At 41.3% G+C, this 13407-nt stretch overlaps 1 protein-coding gene across 1 annotated transcript in view; it reads right to left on the reverse strand.

Moving 5' to 3' along the window:
* Positions 1–1958: 1958 nt before the first annotated feature.
* clpb (ClpB family mitochondrial disaggregase) overlaps positions 1959–13407 on the reverse strand; it is a 33121-nt gene continuing 21672 nt past the window's right edge. Inside the window, exons 8-16 of the mRNA XM_063492733.1 lie at positions 9834–9911; positions 6951–7006; positions 6778–6822; positions 5734–5895; positions 5482–5638; positions 5138–5211; positions 4898–5017; positions 3681–3785; positions 1959–3413 (exon numbers count right to left, since the gene is read on the reverse strand). Of these exons, the coding sequence (XP_063348803.1) occupies positions 3216–3413; positions 3681–3785; positions 4898–5017; positions 5138–5211; positions 5482–5638; positions 5734–5895; positions 6778–6822; positions 6951–7006; positions 9834–9911 (995 nt within the window). The 3' untranslated portion in view covers positions 1959–3215. The remainder of the gene's footprint in view (positions 3414–3680; positions 3786–4897; positions 5018–5137; positions 5212–5481; positions 5639–5733; positions 5896–6777; positions 6823–6950; positions 7007–9833; positions 9912–13407) is intronic.

Here is a 13407-nt window from a genome sequence, read left to right on the forward strand (position 1 = left end):
CATGCAATTACTGTCCCAGCGTGAGAAATTGATCTTTTTTGTATGTTTTGGAAACTGTATGACTAAACTATAACTATATAAGTCCATTTCATAAAGGTCATGTCAAACAGGTAGTTTTAATGTTGTTTTGTAGATGCTGGTGTTGCATGTTGACTGGTTCAAAAAGTCTAGTTTTTGTCTTTGATCATTTTCTTCTGTGCTACTGAACATTTTGAGTTCACATATCTATGTTTTCTTTGCTATAATACTTAAGGATGACATTGATGCTCGAAGGGAGTCCCTCATCAAAGTACTCTACCTCTATCTGAATGACAATCCTGATGTCTTGGTGCAGGAGTTCATGGTGAGTGTTGCATGAGTAGATTGTGGCTTTGCAACTGAACACAGTGCATTCAGTTAACCATATGATCCTCATTGGACCAGTTAGGCCAAGTAGTCCTCTTTAATAATTTGATGAAGTGATTCCAGTACTGACATTGAAACACAAGGTTAAACTTGTTACACAAGGGGTCCAAACACTACATTGTTTTCTCCATAGCGCCTATTACGAAAGTGGAAAAAACATCCGTTTTGATGCCTCTGCCACAAAGTGAAAAAATAATAATGATAATTAAAATCATCCAGGAACGAAAAAACAACTTCAAGAAAAATGAGGAGAAGTCGATCTTTACATTAGCTTTGTTGGGGGGGAAAAGATGGCCAAACTGAGTCAGACTTGCTCTATCCAAATTGTGAGGCTGACAGAAAATCTAAAATCTTCTGAGTGACATAACCTGGCTTTCTGGTGGGCCAATGTCTTTCTAACAAAAACTAATGTAAAGCTTAAGGGCTCTTCATTTGAAATACAAGTTGTGTCTATTTTTTTTCCTCTTAGAAACAGATCATGAATGGCAGCTTCGCAGGGCACTCTTTAGCTACAGCCATTTACTATGTGGCTGGCATGGGTTTAAATAACTATAGCATTAGAATTGGTGCATTCAAAAGAGATTAGTTTAAAAGGTAATCTTAAAGAAATGTTTCATCTTTATCCAGGACATGACTGAGGCCACTGCACTGAGTGAAAACAACAGTGGGCATCTAGGTCTCCAGAGATACGACAGGTAATGACTTTTCTGGTGTTGGCATCGTCATCGAGGGTGTGGTGGTTCTTCAGGATCTGGATAACGTGGCCCTTGCAGTAGCCATGCTGTTTGGCCTTTTTTACTCCTTGAACATGAGTTACCCATCACAGCTCTCTTACACTTTTAGGTTGATTCAAAGGGTGGTCATGGAGTTGGATGCACCTCAACTCTTGAGAAGAGCCCAAAACTTAAAAGACAAAACTGCAACAATCTCACACTTGTTCTCCTGCATTTTGGAGGCTCAATTTCCAGGAACAAATCACAGCATTCATTGTTGCGCACTCTGTAACTGCCATAAGCCCATTTTTCCTTTTTCTCTCTGTAAAAGTTCTCTGATTGGCAGCATTTTTCAATTTTTGTTTGTATTTTTTTTAAACAAGTGAAGAGATGCAGAGTAGTACAGTCTAAATAGTCCCATCTGGGCTGTGTGGAACAGCATTTTCAATTTAATTCAGTTGGAGTAAAGAAAGTTGAATCCTACTAAGAATGCTGTTTTGAACCAAGATGTCACAATATGATCAGTGTTGGAATTCTTTGACAATCACTGTTATTTTGTGGCTCTTGAATAAAGGTTTTGACATGCAAGTGGTGTGTGTGTGTGTATATATATATATATATATATATACATATATATATACATATATATATACATATATATATACATACACACACACACACACACACACATATTTATTTATTTAGTAATTAGGGTAAATGGGGAATGTTAACAGGAGGCTGTTTGCCAATCCAGTAACTTATTTTAACCCTGGAGAACCCATGGGGTCAAATTTGACCCCATGGGTTCTCCAGGGTTAAAGTTAATGGAAACTAACATTACGTCAAATTGTTTAGTTATAATTGTTGTCAAACTGAATCTTGACATCAGAGGCCTTAAGCAGAATTTTTTGTATTGTTCTCTTCCAAGATGGTTACTTGTAACATTTTTCAAATGAAAAGGCCTAATTCCTATGCCATGACTGATTCAACAAAACACTGAAAAGCTGACGTATTTCAGTAGAGGAGTAATGTCAGTTCAATTCTTTACCTCAGGGGTCTCAAACTTAAATGAGCTGTGGGCACTGTCATCTCATTGGAGGGCCACATTAGTGTTCAAGTAGTATAAAACCCCCCACAAATAATTCTGAAAATGCAGTGTTTTGTTTTGTGTTTTTAAATTTCAAATATTGTATAAACAAAAGTGCAAATGTGAACGCAATTTTTTTTTTCCTTCTCACTCTTAACTGAAGCCTTTCATTGAACTACCAAATAAACAAATTGGTACTCTCTTTCTGGCCAGACCCGTGGCAGCACTTCTGCTATTATTTTGTTAAATACAAACAAAATAAAAATGCAGACATAAGTGTACACATTAGTTTTTGACTGCCAGTGAAAATTGTTTTCTTTGCAAATAACTCTCTCACTGAACTAACAGTCAATCGGTAAACATGTTTGTGCTCTCTGCTCATATTGCCTTCATATTAAGTACGTTTTTGCTTTTAAAGAACTTATTTTAACATTGCACTCAACAACAAACAAATCCTCCCTAACAAAAGTAACTTCAAGGACCAAATTGCATTATATTTCTTCATGTCAATATACGGGCTGCAAGTAAGGGTGATGTGGGCCGCAAGTGGTCCCCGGGCCACGAGTTTGAGACCCCTGCTTTACCTGCAGTGATATTAGACATTTTGTTTTGAAAGGTTACTAGTGGATACTGGCAACTTGGAAGAGAACAATACAATCTGTTATAAGGCCTCCATTGGAAAATTGTGTATTTCATACTAGAATATAATACTAACATGTAGTATTTGGTTAAAGTTATTGAATAGTGTTTGAATAAAGTGAGAAAATTGTGAAGGATTAAAGTATTCCAAGAGCTCAAATTACTTCATCAAAACATTTCAACGTTTCAATCACATTTGATCAACACACATTGCACAGGTTTATTGAATACGAATAACTAGTGTTAATTTAACTCTGTTTAAGTTGCTGCCATAGCAAAACATCTGTGTGCATCTAATGTCCACTACTGAATGAAGTAAATCCAACATGTTCTTTTGTTCAGTGTATGCTCGCATTTTTAATCCTTTGTTGTTAGTGTTCAGGGCTGAGTGGTGGACGGATGTCCAGCGTTCTCGATGAGCTGTCCTCTCCAACCACTTCGAGGCGCAGGCTGGGCGTGCCGTACTCTTTCTGGCCTTCTGATTGGACAGACAGACGCAGCGTGCAGCCTTTGGGCAGCAGCTCCTGCTCGTACGCTGCGGCTAACTGGTTGACGACTCTCCTCTCAACCTGATGGATCAGTGACAGAGTCAGAGGTCAGGTGGAGATCAGGTTTATAAGTCAGGCTTTTTAAAATCACATTCAAGAATTTTTTGAGGTGCAATCTAAAGCTGTTCCAACATATGACTGCTGTCTTTATATGCTGTATGTGCAGGATTTTTCCTGCATAAAGGAATCACGTCGTGATTTTGTTCTATAAGGAGGCCTGAAATATGACATAAACCACTTCAAGGGTTACTCCTAAAAACCAGTGTGTATGTTACAGTGCCTGCACACCTCATGCTTGATGGAACGAGCTCCATAATGCATGTTGTAGCCGCCTGCTAACAGGTCCAGTACTGGACGATCCCACTGAAGAGTGATATCATGCCGCTGTTTAGCCTGACAATAGAGAGAGAGAGAGTGGAAGTAATGTTACAACAGGGCCGAGGGTGAGACCTGCAGAATATCAGGAAAACACAAATCTGTCAGAGAGGACGAAGAACAGAGTCAAAATGGGTGGAAAGAGAGAGCGAGCGAGAGACACAGCAGCATGTCTGCTGACGCTAATCAACGGGCCCTTAATACATTTTAATCAAACGCGGGTCAATAGTAGTGATCTGAGCAGCTCATTTAGCTTCAGATGTTAACACTTCATTCAATAAATAAGACGCCATGTTTTTCTATCGATATGTAGCGAGGCAATAATAATAAAAGCTCTAAACATTTAATTTGTCTAATATAAATGAGTGACAAACAAAAGCCTTGTGGGATTATTCAGTAATAATGAGATTTCTGCTGTTTGCATCGCTTCAAGATGCAGACTGAGACAAGTCATTACCAGACATGCACACTTTCAAAAACCGAAGACCCAAAAATCAGACCCACAAAAGCTACAACACCACTCAAAACAGAGAAACTGAAATGAGTCGGGTCCCTATCAGTTGCCTGCAGGGCCCATGTTTGCTGTCAGGACACCAGCTGTAATATTAATAATTAAATATTGATGAAGGCTCCACATGTTAAACACTGTAATCACATTACAGGGAGTAACAGTGGCACACAGTATTGATCCGTGTGTGTTTCTGCGCAGCTCAGCAGCGGCTGACGAAGTGGGTGAGGCCTTGCAGGTCCCCACAGGAGGACACCCGTGTTAGAAATGTGGTGGTGTGAAGACGGGCGTCCAGAGAAGACTCCACCTCTGCTCCTCTCAGATCCACACACAGCTGATCTGCCCACTTGTTGTTAAAGTGGGCATCCAAACAGCAATATGGAAGCTGGAACTAATTTGTGCATTCCTCTGGCGCACTTAAACAACCCATCAGTGCTGCCAGCAAACTCTGTTAATATCAGTTAAAATAGAAATCATGAAAGGACTCACGAGGCAGGATTTTTAAAGCTGTGTAACGTTTCCTGCATTAAGACTTAGCAGGACTTAATCTTGCATAATTTCTTTATTTATAACCTCAGAAGCAGAGAGACTAAAAATGACTGTAAAGATTGTGCTCTCGTACCTTTTTGGCCCAGAAGTTGAGCTCTTTGCTGACCAGCTGTAGCAGCTCTGAGTGACAGAATGGCAGGAAGTAGACGATTTCATTGATACGGCCCAGGAACTCGTCCCTCCGGAAATGAGCCTACAGAGGAACAAAACACCCATGAGCCTCTCAGACCCTGCAGCCTCTCAGAGCCAGGCATGTCTGCAGCTACACCAAACAAGATGGTTTTTATGTATTTGTGTGCATCATGTGTTTTACCTTCAGGATTGGCCGAATCACAGATTCTTTAAACTGTCTGGAGATTTTAATGTCATCACTTTTCTGTACGTCCTCTGGAGGAAAAGGAGGAGATGAGCAATAATGTCATTTCTGGTTTTTAATCATCTGAAAGCTGTTATCACAGTGCTACAATGTTCCTTTATTTTGCAAGAATGAAAAAATTAACTGCAACATGACAAAGTTAATTTGTAGATAATTGAATTTCTGTGTCCGTTTAACACAACATCAGATGGAAATGTATAATCACATTGTACAGTGTCATCAGTGTGAAGACCGGAGCACATTAGCCAGGCTGCATGTACACGTTAGGGCGTTTCTCTCACCGAGGTTATCGGCCAGCTTCCTGCGGCTGACCTGCTCGGCTTCCTGGCGGAGCTGCAATGCATGCTGGGCTATCTCGTCACTTGCGACGTTCGACGTCATGATGAAGATGGCGTCTTTGCATTCGATTGTCTTTCCTTTACCGTCTGTAAGACGACCCTGAAAGAAGAACACCACCAATCAAACAAAGTTTCAGTTTATTTCTGTTTTATCAAAGAGATGCACACGATGGCCGTAAGAAGCTGTGTGCTCACCTCATCAAAGAGCTGCAGCATGATGGTGAGGACATCGGGGTGGGCCTTATCCACTTCATCAAACAAGACAACAGCGTTAGGACACGCCCTCAACAGCTTGGTCAGCTGACCGCCTTCTTCATGTCCCACATATCCCGGTGGAGAGCCAATGAACTTTGCCACCTGAGAGCGGACAGACAAAAGATGCACAATGGGTCTAAATAACACAACAAGCTGATTCGTTTTATTAGGATCACACTAAATAAGCATGCTTAGCCACCCTCTGCAACAGAGAATTCAATATTTCCACACGCTTCACACCATGAAGGTGTCAGTTTTAATGTGAACAGCACAGCACCAACCAGGTTTGCTGCATCGGGAATGTTTTCAGTGCATCCAAAAGAGGTTTTCTGAAGCACTTCAATAACCAGTTTTGTTGAACATTATTTCAAATGACGGGAAAATGTATAGACTTATCTCAAATGAGGTAAAGCAGAGCTGCTGCCTTTAATATAAGAGGGCCTTTCATGGTAGAGTCCATGTCAGCCCCCAAGCTCCGATCCTAGCCATGAAAATCTCAAAGATTTTACCCATTACAAATTATCCGAAGATGTTCATAATAATCTTTGCAGCTGTAATCGCCAGCCTGCTGTGTTCAGTGTTTCACTTATGCATCTGACGCAGCTTTTCTGAATATCAACAGACCCTCGATTTCTAGCATCTATAAAGCTCCTCATTGCCACAAACTATGCAGAGAAAGTCCAAACACTGTGGTGACTGTGACAATACGACACTGTAAAACAATGCAACTCTGAAAAACTGATTAAATGTATTCATCACAAAAAGTTTCACAAAGAACAAAAAAAAAAACCCCCAACATCATTAATTTTGGTTTATGAATCTATTACGATTACATAAACAGAATTAATCCAATGCATCACTGCCATGCATCTGCAGCAGGAAGACGCTGCTAGCAGCTGCTCTCATCTGAAATAAATGAACTTGTGTGGAGCGGCTTATTCAGTGCATACTTTGTGTTTTCGCGTGTGTGTAACGAGGCCTTACCTCGTGCTTTTCCTGAAACTCCGACATGTCCATGCGGATGAAACCCTGCAATCACAGGACGGGTTAACCTCCAAAAGAAGCACTATTGTATAAACTGTAATCAAACTCATTCCACTAAATTAAGACCCTTGACATGTGTTTTGTATCTATACGCACGTTGCTAGGTCACATACCTTTTTAATGTCCTTGTGCATGTAACGAGCCACCTGTTTAGCCAACTCCGTCTTTCCTGTGAGACACATCATTGAACCCGTCACACACAACAAATGCATCATTTAATTGGTCATTAGGCAACAGGAACAGTCCCTCCCCCTCACCATTTAATTACTTTGTTCTCAATAAATAAAAAAATACAGTCTCTGCCTTTACATCAGCATGCAGAGATTTCAGGAATTCAGGAAAACAAGCTTACTCATTTCAGACAGAAAGACAATCTCTCTCCTTCGCTAAGTGCTGGCCTAAATCCCAGTGCCTCCCTCCACAAAGCTTTCAATCATCTCCAGCTCTCCAGAAGCACACATTATGCTTGCCAGTAAAATATTCTGCATATAAATGCTCATATGTGATATTGATGTCTTGTGTTTGCTATGCATATGGGTATGATGATTGTGTGTGTGAACGAGGCTGTGTGTGTGTGTGTGTGTTTGTCTTGTTGCTGTGTTTAATATTGATGTCTCATGGCCACTGTTTGTCGCTGAAGGGAACAGAGAATATGAACACCGTCTCTCTCTCATCTATCTCTCTGCCCTGTCATTTCACCATCTCCCTCTTTTTAGCCATCTATCTGGCCCTTAATATCTCCCCTCTCTTCCTACTGCCTTCACTCCAACACACAAACACTTCGAAATCTTGCTGATGATTGAGGACATTTAACCACTTATTCAGTAGATGTCCTCCTCAGGTTTTCTGCTTTAACACCAAAACTGTAATTAGCAGAACCACTTTTTGATACTTTGGCCCGCTCAAACACTACACTCTGCATCACAGGTTTGCTTTAATATTTATCCTCTAGGATATTTCAAGACGTTCATGGATAGAGGAGCAGTGGGGTGGATCTGCTGCAGCAGAAATGTCCAGACAGTCAGTCTCAGTTCAACCCACCATCCCCAGTGAATACCGTTAACTGAAACGACTCGCTATTGTTGATTTGATCACACACACACACACACACAGAGGTTCCAGCTGTGTTTTGCAAGCAGGTGGATGCAGATTTCAATGGGTTACAGTAAACAAAGGACTGGAAATTTGATGGGACTTTATTATGCCGATATAAAAATGTCCTGGCATCCCAGTGCTAATGAAACTTTAACATGCAAAGACAGGTACTAACTGATAAACACTGTGGTACCGGTACAGTTGGTGGAGTCTATTACTTCGCATGAATATTTACATTACTACCAAATCTGCTCACCATCCCTATTCAGGAGCTCAAAGTTGCCATCCACATATCAAAACTGCCCAACTCAAAATGAGTTTGTCAGCTAAACAGTGCCAAACAGTGCCATGCTGTGTTTCCATCTTCAGTCTAACGTTTCTTCCTCTTCATCAGGGGGATTCAGTTTTCCCTAACCAATCACACACAGCCTGATGACACCGTTAGTCCCACCCATGCACTAATTTGCCAGCTGTGGCGCTCATCAAGCTGATTGTGTTTTAAATTGTCGAACTGCTGTTTCCTGTCACATTTCCAAACAAATCAGTCAGTTTCATGACAACAGCCCACGATATGATAAACTGCAGACTGGAGCAGCCACGGGATCAAGCCACCAAACATCCAGTTAGTAGATGACCTGCTTTACCTCTTGAGCAACAGCCACCCCAGTACTGGACAACCTGCACATTACAATAGAGGAGCTGCTCGTCCATAGAAGCCCACACCTTGAAGCTCCTGGTGCACTGTTCTTGTGCTGATGTTAGTGGAGCTCTGCCGTTACTGAGTCAGCAGAGTGTCGGTGACTTTTAAGCATTCTGAAACTCTGCTCTGTAACTTTATGTTCTCTGACACTTCATGGCTGAGTTGCTGTGGTTCCTAAACACTTCCACTCTGCAGTAAAATCACTTAGAGCTCAAGTGGCATCCTTTTACAGGACTACACTGGAATTCAGAGAGCTCTTTCATTCTTTCACAAATGTTTGTAAAGGCAGCCTTCATGGCTAGGTGTGTGATTTTATAAACCTTAGGCAATGTGACAGAGAGTGCCAGAATTCAAAGATTGAGAAGTATGTCTCAATACTTTTGTCCATATAATGTTACTGTATTCATTGTCTTAGTTCAGCATGTTAGCATGCTGCGAATCATCATTTTATACAAGGCACAGCTGAAACTTCAGGAAGTCTTTTTTTTTGGGGGGGGGGGGGGGGGGGGGGGGGGATTTGGCAAATAAACCCAGCACTCTGAGCAGCTGGTGACACAGGAGGAAAAGTCATGGGATCAGTAAAGGGAGACAGATTCATCCTCTGGGAAACATGACTGTCTGTACAAAGTTTCACAGAGATCCATCCAACAACTTGAGATATTTGAGCCTGGACTAACAAACCTACAGACCCACCAATCCTTACATCCTTAATGTGGCTTAAAACCTGAACAGGACGACCTTTAGGTGACAAACTAGCTCTGTTGAGCAACTTTCAACAGAAGTTTCTAACTGACTGAGATATTTGTTAATCAATGATTGCTTTCTCTTTGTTCCTTTATATTAAACCTGTTGTACAGGGCATTTTAAACATTTACCATTGGATGAATCCTCCTGAGCATCATTCTTGACACACTGATGACAAACACATTTACTGCATACAAGCTAGCTCTGATCTGTGTTTACAGTTTACAAAGTGACGAGTGCTTCCGCAGTCCACTGTACTCTGTTTCTTTTCAGCGTAATTAAATTAAACTGCTGAATTAATTTGTTTGAGTACACTCTACATGCGTCAACAAACTTAACATATTCAAGCAGTCTGTTTATTTTGGCTGCTGCTTCGAGGAGGCTGAAGAGTTTTTCTTTCACACACTTTGAGAACTGAAGCGTTGGGTTGGGTGTGACAGAAGAGACAGTGAATTACCGATTCCCGATGAGCCCAGGAAGAGGAATACGAGGGGATGTTCTTCATCGTACCAGCCGTTCTCCTTTCTCCTGATGGCTACAGAGCACAGAGACAGGGAGAGAAACAAAGGGAGGCCATTATTTCAGTTATTTGCATTTGTTGACTTTGCTTTTGTGCTAAGTTTAACCCATCTGAACCAAGCTGCCCCGGGGGCGACGGGCATCCCAGAAACTATGATAAAAGTGTGAGAGAGCAGGGATGAGGAAAGGGTCAGAGACGGTTGGTGGAGGAAAAAAAAGAAAAATAAATAAAAAGAGGAAGAAGAGAGAAAACAGAGCAAGAGAGCAAGATGAGAGACCTCCAGAAAACTACCCACGATGCCTCTCCTCCCCCCTCAGTCAGTGGGGCCATTAGCCAGCGGTAATTGTGTTAGCCTCTCTGGCGCGGCCATGGTGAAATCAGTTTAGCATAGATCGCAGCCTCTCACACACACACGGACGCACAGGCCTGCTTAAAGAGGAGTGCCTACCCATCCCTGCCATCACCCCAGCAACCACACTAGCACACATACACAAAGACAAGATGATGAGGTGGATTCGAGGGGAGTAAAGAGTGTATTTGGCCGTGGTTTCAGCCACTCAACGAAGAAGCAGACACTAGCACAAACTCATCCAAGTCAGAACCTGTTGAGAGAGTCAACAGGACCAAAGACGGTGGATCGATGGTTAGCACTACTCATGCCCCAAGGAAAAAGGTCCCAGTTTGGTTCCCCCTGAGCAGCTGAGGCTTTTCGTTTTTTGTTTGGTTCTGAGTGTTTTTGTGGCATTTGGTTTAGATGTTAGGTCACTTACATTGCAGACTAACTGGAAATACATTTTTTTAGAGCAGCTTCACAGTGTGTTGGCCCTTTAAAGCACCTTTTAAAAAAAGTGGGTACAAAAGATACATAAGTCCTGATATATGACAAATATGACCTCAAGTTCTCTCAGTAGAGTTTTGGCCAGAAGAAATTCTGCAGTTATCTTTATAATGTGGCAGGAGGCCAGTTTATTCTCTGAAAGAAAGGATGTAAATATAATGAAAACAAAATCACATTAAGATGGTAGAGTGCATGTATGTGATGCTACTTCAGTCAAGTGTGAAATTTGAAACTACAAGTTTTAGTGTTGTAGCACATACGGCACTGTGCAAACATTTTGAGACCGCCTTCATTTCTTTATATTTTGCTTCCTAGTGTCCTCGAGCAACAGTTCTCCAGGTCTTTCAAATTTCTTCAGATATCAGCTGTTTTTTCACAGATTTTCATTTCTATCCTTGTACCTGACCATGTTCAGAGGAATGTCTTTTGGTTTGGGTAGTAAGTCAAAAGCCAAGACACTGCATACTCAGTCATAGCAACAATTATTAGGGAGATGCTTACTGAAATATACTCTGCTTTTTCCTTTTCTTTTACTGTAACTCATCTGCAATATGCTTAGAAATCAGCTGAGGTTAGAAATCATGGGAGCAGTGGCGTCACTTCCAATACAAACTGACTTCTTTGTGCACACTGAAGAGTCGTCCCCTGCTGGCCATAAGAAAGAACGCAAGTTTAACACACTTCCTTTCAGACCTATGTCCATTTTTTTTTTTATACACCCTCTTTGATAAAATCCCACAAAGTCCCAGGATAAAAGTGTGAGCAATGCCGTTCAAGACACTCATCTTAATCAGCTGCAAGACAAAAACACAGACCAAATGTTTAGGTTTCATGTTTTTCGTGTCTTCCTACACCAGGATAACAACTCCCCTCCTGCTCAGCTGTTGTAATCTCTTGCAGCTGAGAAAATATACAACAGATATGACATGTGAGTGTTAAAGTAGCAACTAATAGCTAATAATCATAAAAAGCAGATTCTTGGCAGGAGAGGAGGAGGAGGGGCCAAATGAGGGAGGTAGAGAGAGATGCTACGCAGGGAAGCAGAGGGAGGAACTCAGATAAGGAGAGGAAAGAGGAGTAAAGATGTAGAAGACGATACAGAGGGGTTAAGAGAGGAGTGATGGAGATAAGGAGATAGAGAATGAGGGAGAGAAACAAACAAGTGTGTCAGAGATGGACACAGAGATGAACAGTGACAAGAGGGGCTCCAAAGCTCCGTCTGCTTTATCAATGGCTGTGTGAATGACAGCGTAACCTTCTGTGTGGTTGTGCGTGTTTTAGCTGATTGAGACTGACTTTGACAGAAGGGCACATTGACATTTCTCAAAGGACCCTGACAACAACAAGGAAAGGAAGGAGACACAAAACAAATGAAAGCTCTCTCACTCACTCTCTCTCTCACATGCATACACACACACGCACACACTCTCAGCGCAGTGTGTATTGGGCAGGTCTGGTTGGCTCTAACATGATTACAGAGGGATGATTCTCTTCAATAACTCTTAGCCCTGAGAGCTAAACCTGGATCAATCTAACCTCCTTCCTGTGTGTGTGTGTGTGTGTGTGTGTGTGTGTGTGTGCGCGCACACACACACACACACACACAGCGCGCGCATTTCTACTTTGTGTCTTGCTGCAGGCCAGCTGTTCGTCATGAGGAGTTCAGGTGAAAACAGACGTTTTGAAGACATCGCATCGAAAAAAGAAAAAAAAAAAAAAGAGGGAAAGAAAACCACGTCTCAGTTTTTCTTCAATTTTTGAGCTGCAAAATTTTGCAAAAAAATAATCAGTTCATCTATCAAACTGCCAAACTTTTCTTCTCCTCTCACTACTGAAATGTTACAGTGCAATAAGATAACTTGAGCTGAAACAAAAAGAACAGGATGAGCAGATAGGAAAAAACAAAAACAATAAATAAATATGTTTCCAGTTTCTTTTTTGTGTGTTTCACATAATTATATCATAGAGTGGGAAGTTTAAAGTTATGTTTGTCATTTTTTCTTTAGTTATAATATTTTTAAAATGGGAACGATATACAACAAACGTTTCTGGCTGGAACAGTTGGGAATGTTGCAATCACTTCTACGATGCAAGTCCAACGCACCCGGGATATCCTCCCATTATCAGGCTTCACTGACTCAGGCGAAGCGGTCACACGGTGGTTATCAACTCAATGAGTTAACCCAGCCTATCCCAGTCTCACGACAAACACTTGAAACACCACTATTAGCAGTGTATGACTAACCAGAAACATGGAGTTGTGCTCTGGCAGCAGATTTTTACAAAAAGGGAGATAAAACTAATATGTGAAAAATATAAGAAGACTGAGAGCAGCACAGCTGCTACAGACAGACCAGCAGAATGAGCGTGTAACAGGAAAAGTACTGCACAGTAATATAGTACTAAAAGTGCTGTACGAATGTGTGTGTGTTGATCTTTAAGCAAGACTAGACAAGATTTATTATATCAATAAAGTTTAGCCCATTTGCAGCTTGTTGAAACTGTTGATCACTAATCATGACCATAACTCGTTCCAGTGCAGGTTAGGTTTGCATCATAGGTTACCATGGTGATGTACTACAGTAATACAGAAAACCCTGGGTTAATCCTAAAATTGCCTTCTGATTAATCATGAAAGTTCTACATTTTTAACCAGTAATTACGCATTAAAAT

The sequence above is a fragment of the Pelmatolapia mariae genome, linkage group LG14 (genome assembly GCF_036321145.2).
Source record: "Pelmatolapia mariae isolate MD_Pm_ZW linkage group LG14, Pm_UMD_F_2, whole genome shotgun sequence".
NCBI classification, from domain to species: domain Eukaryota; kingdom Metazoa; phylum Chordata; class Actinopteri; order Cichliformes; family Cichlidae; genus Pelmatolapia; species Pelmatolapia mariae.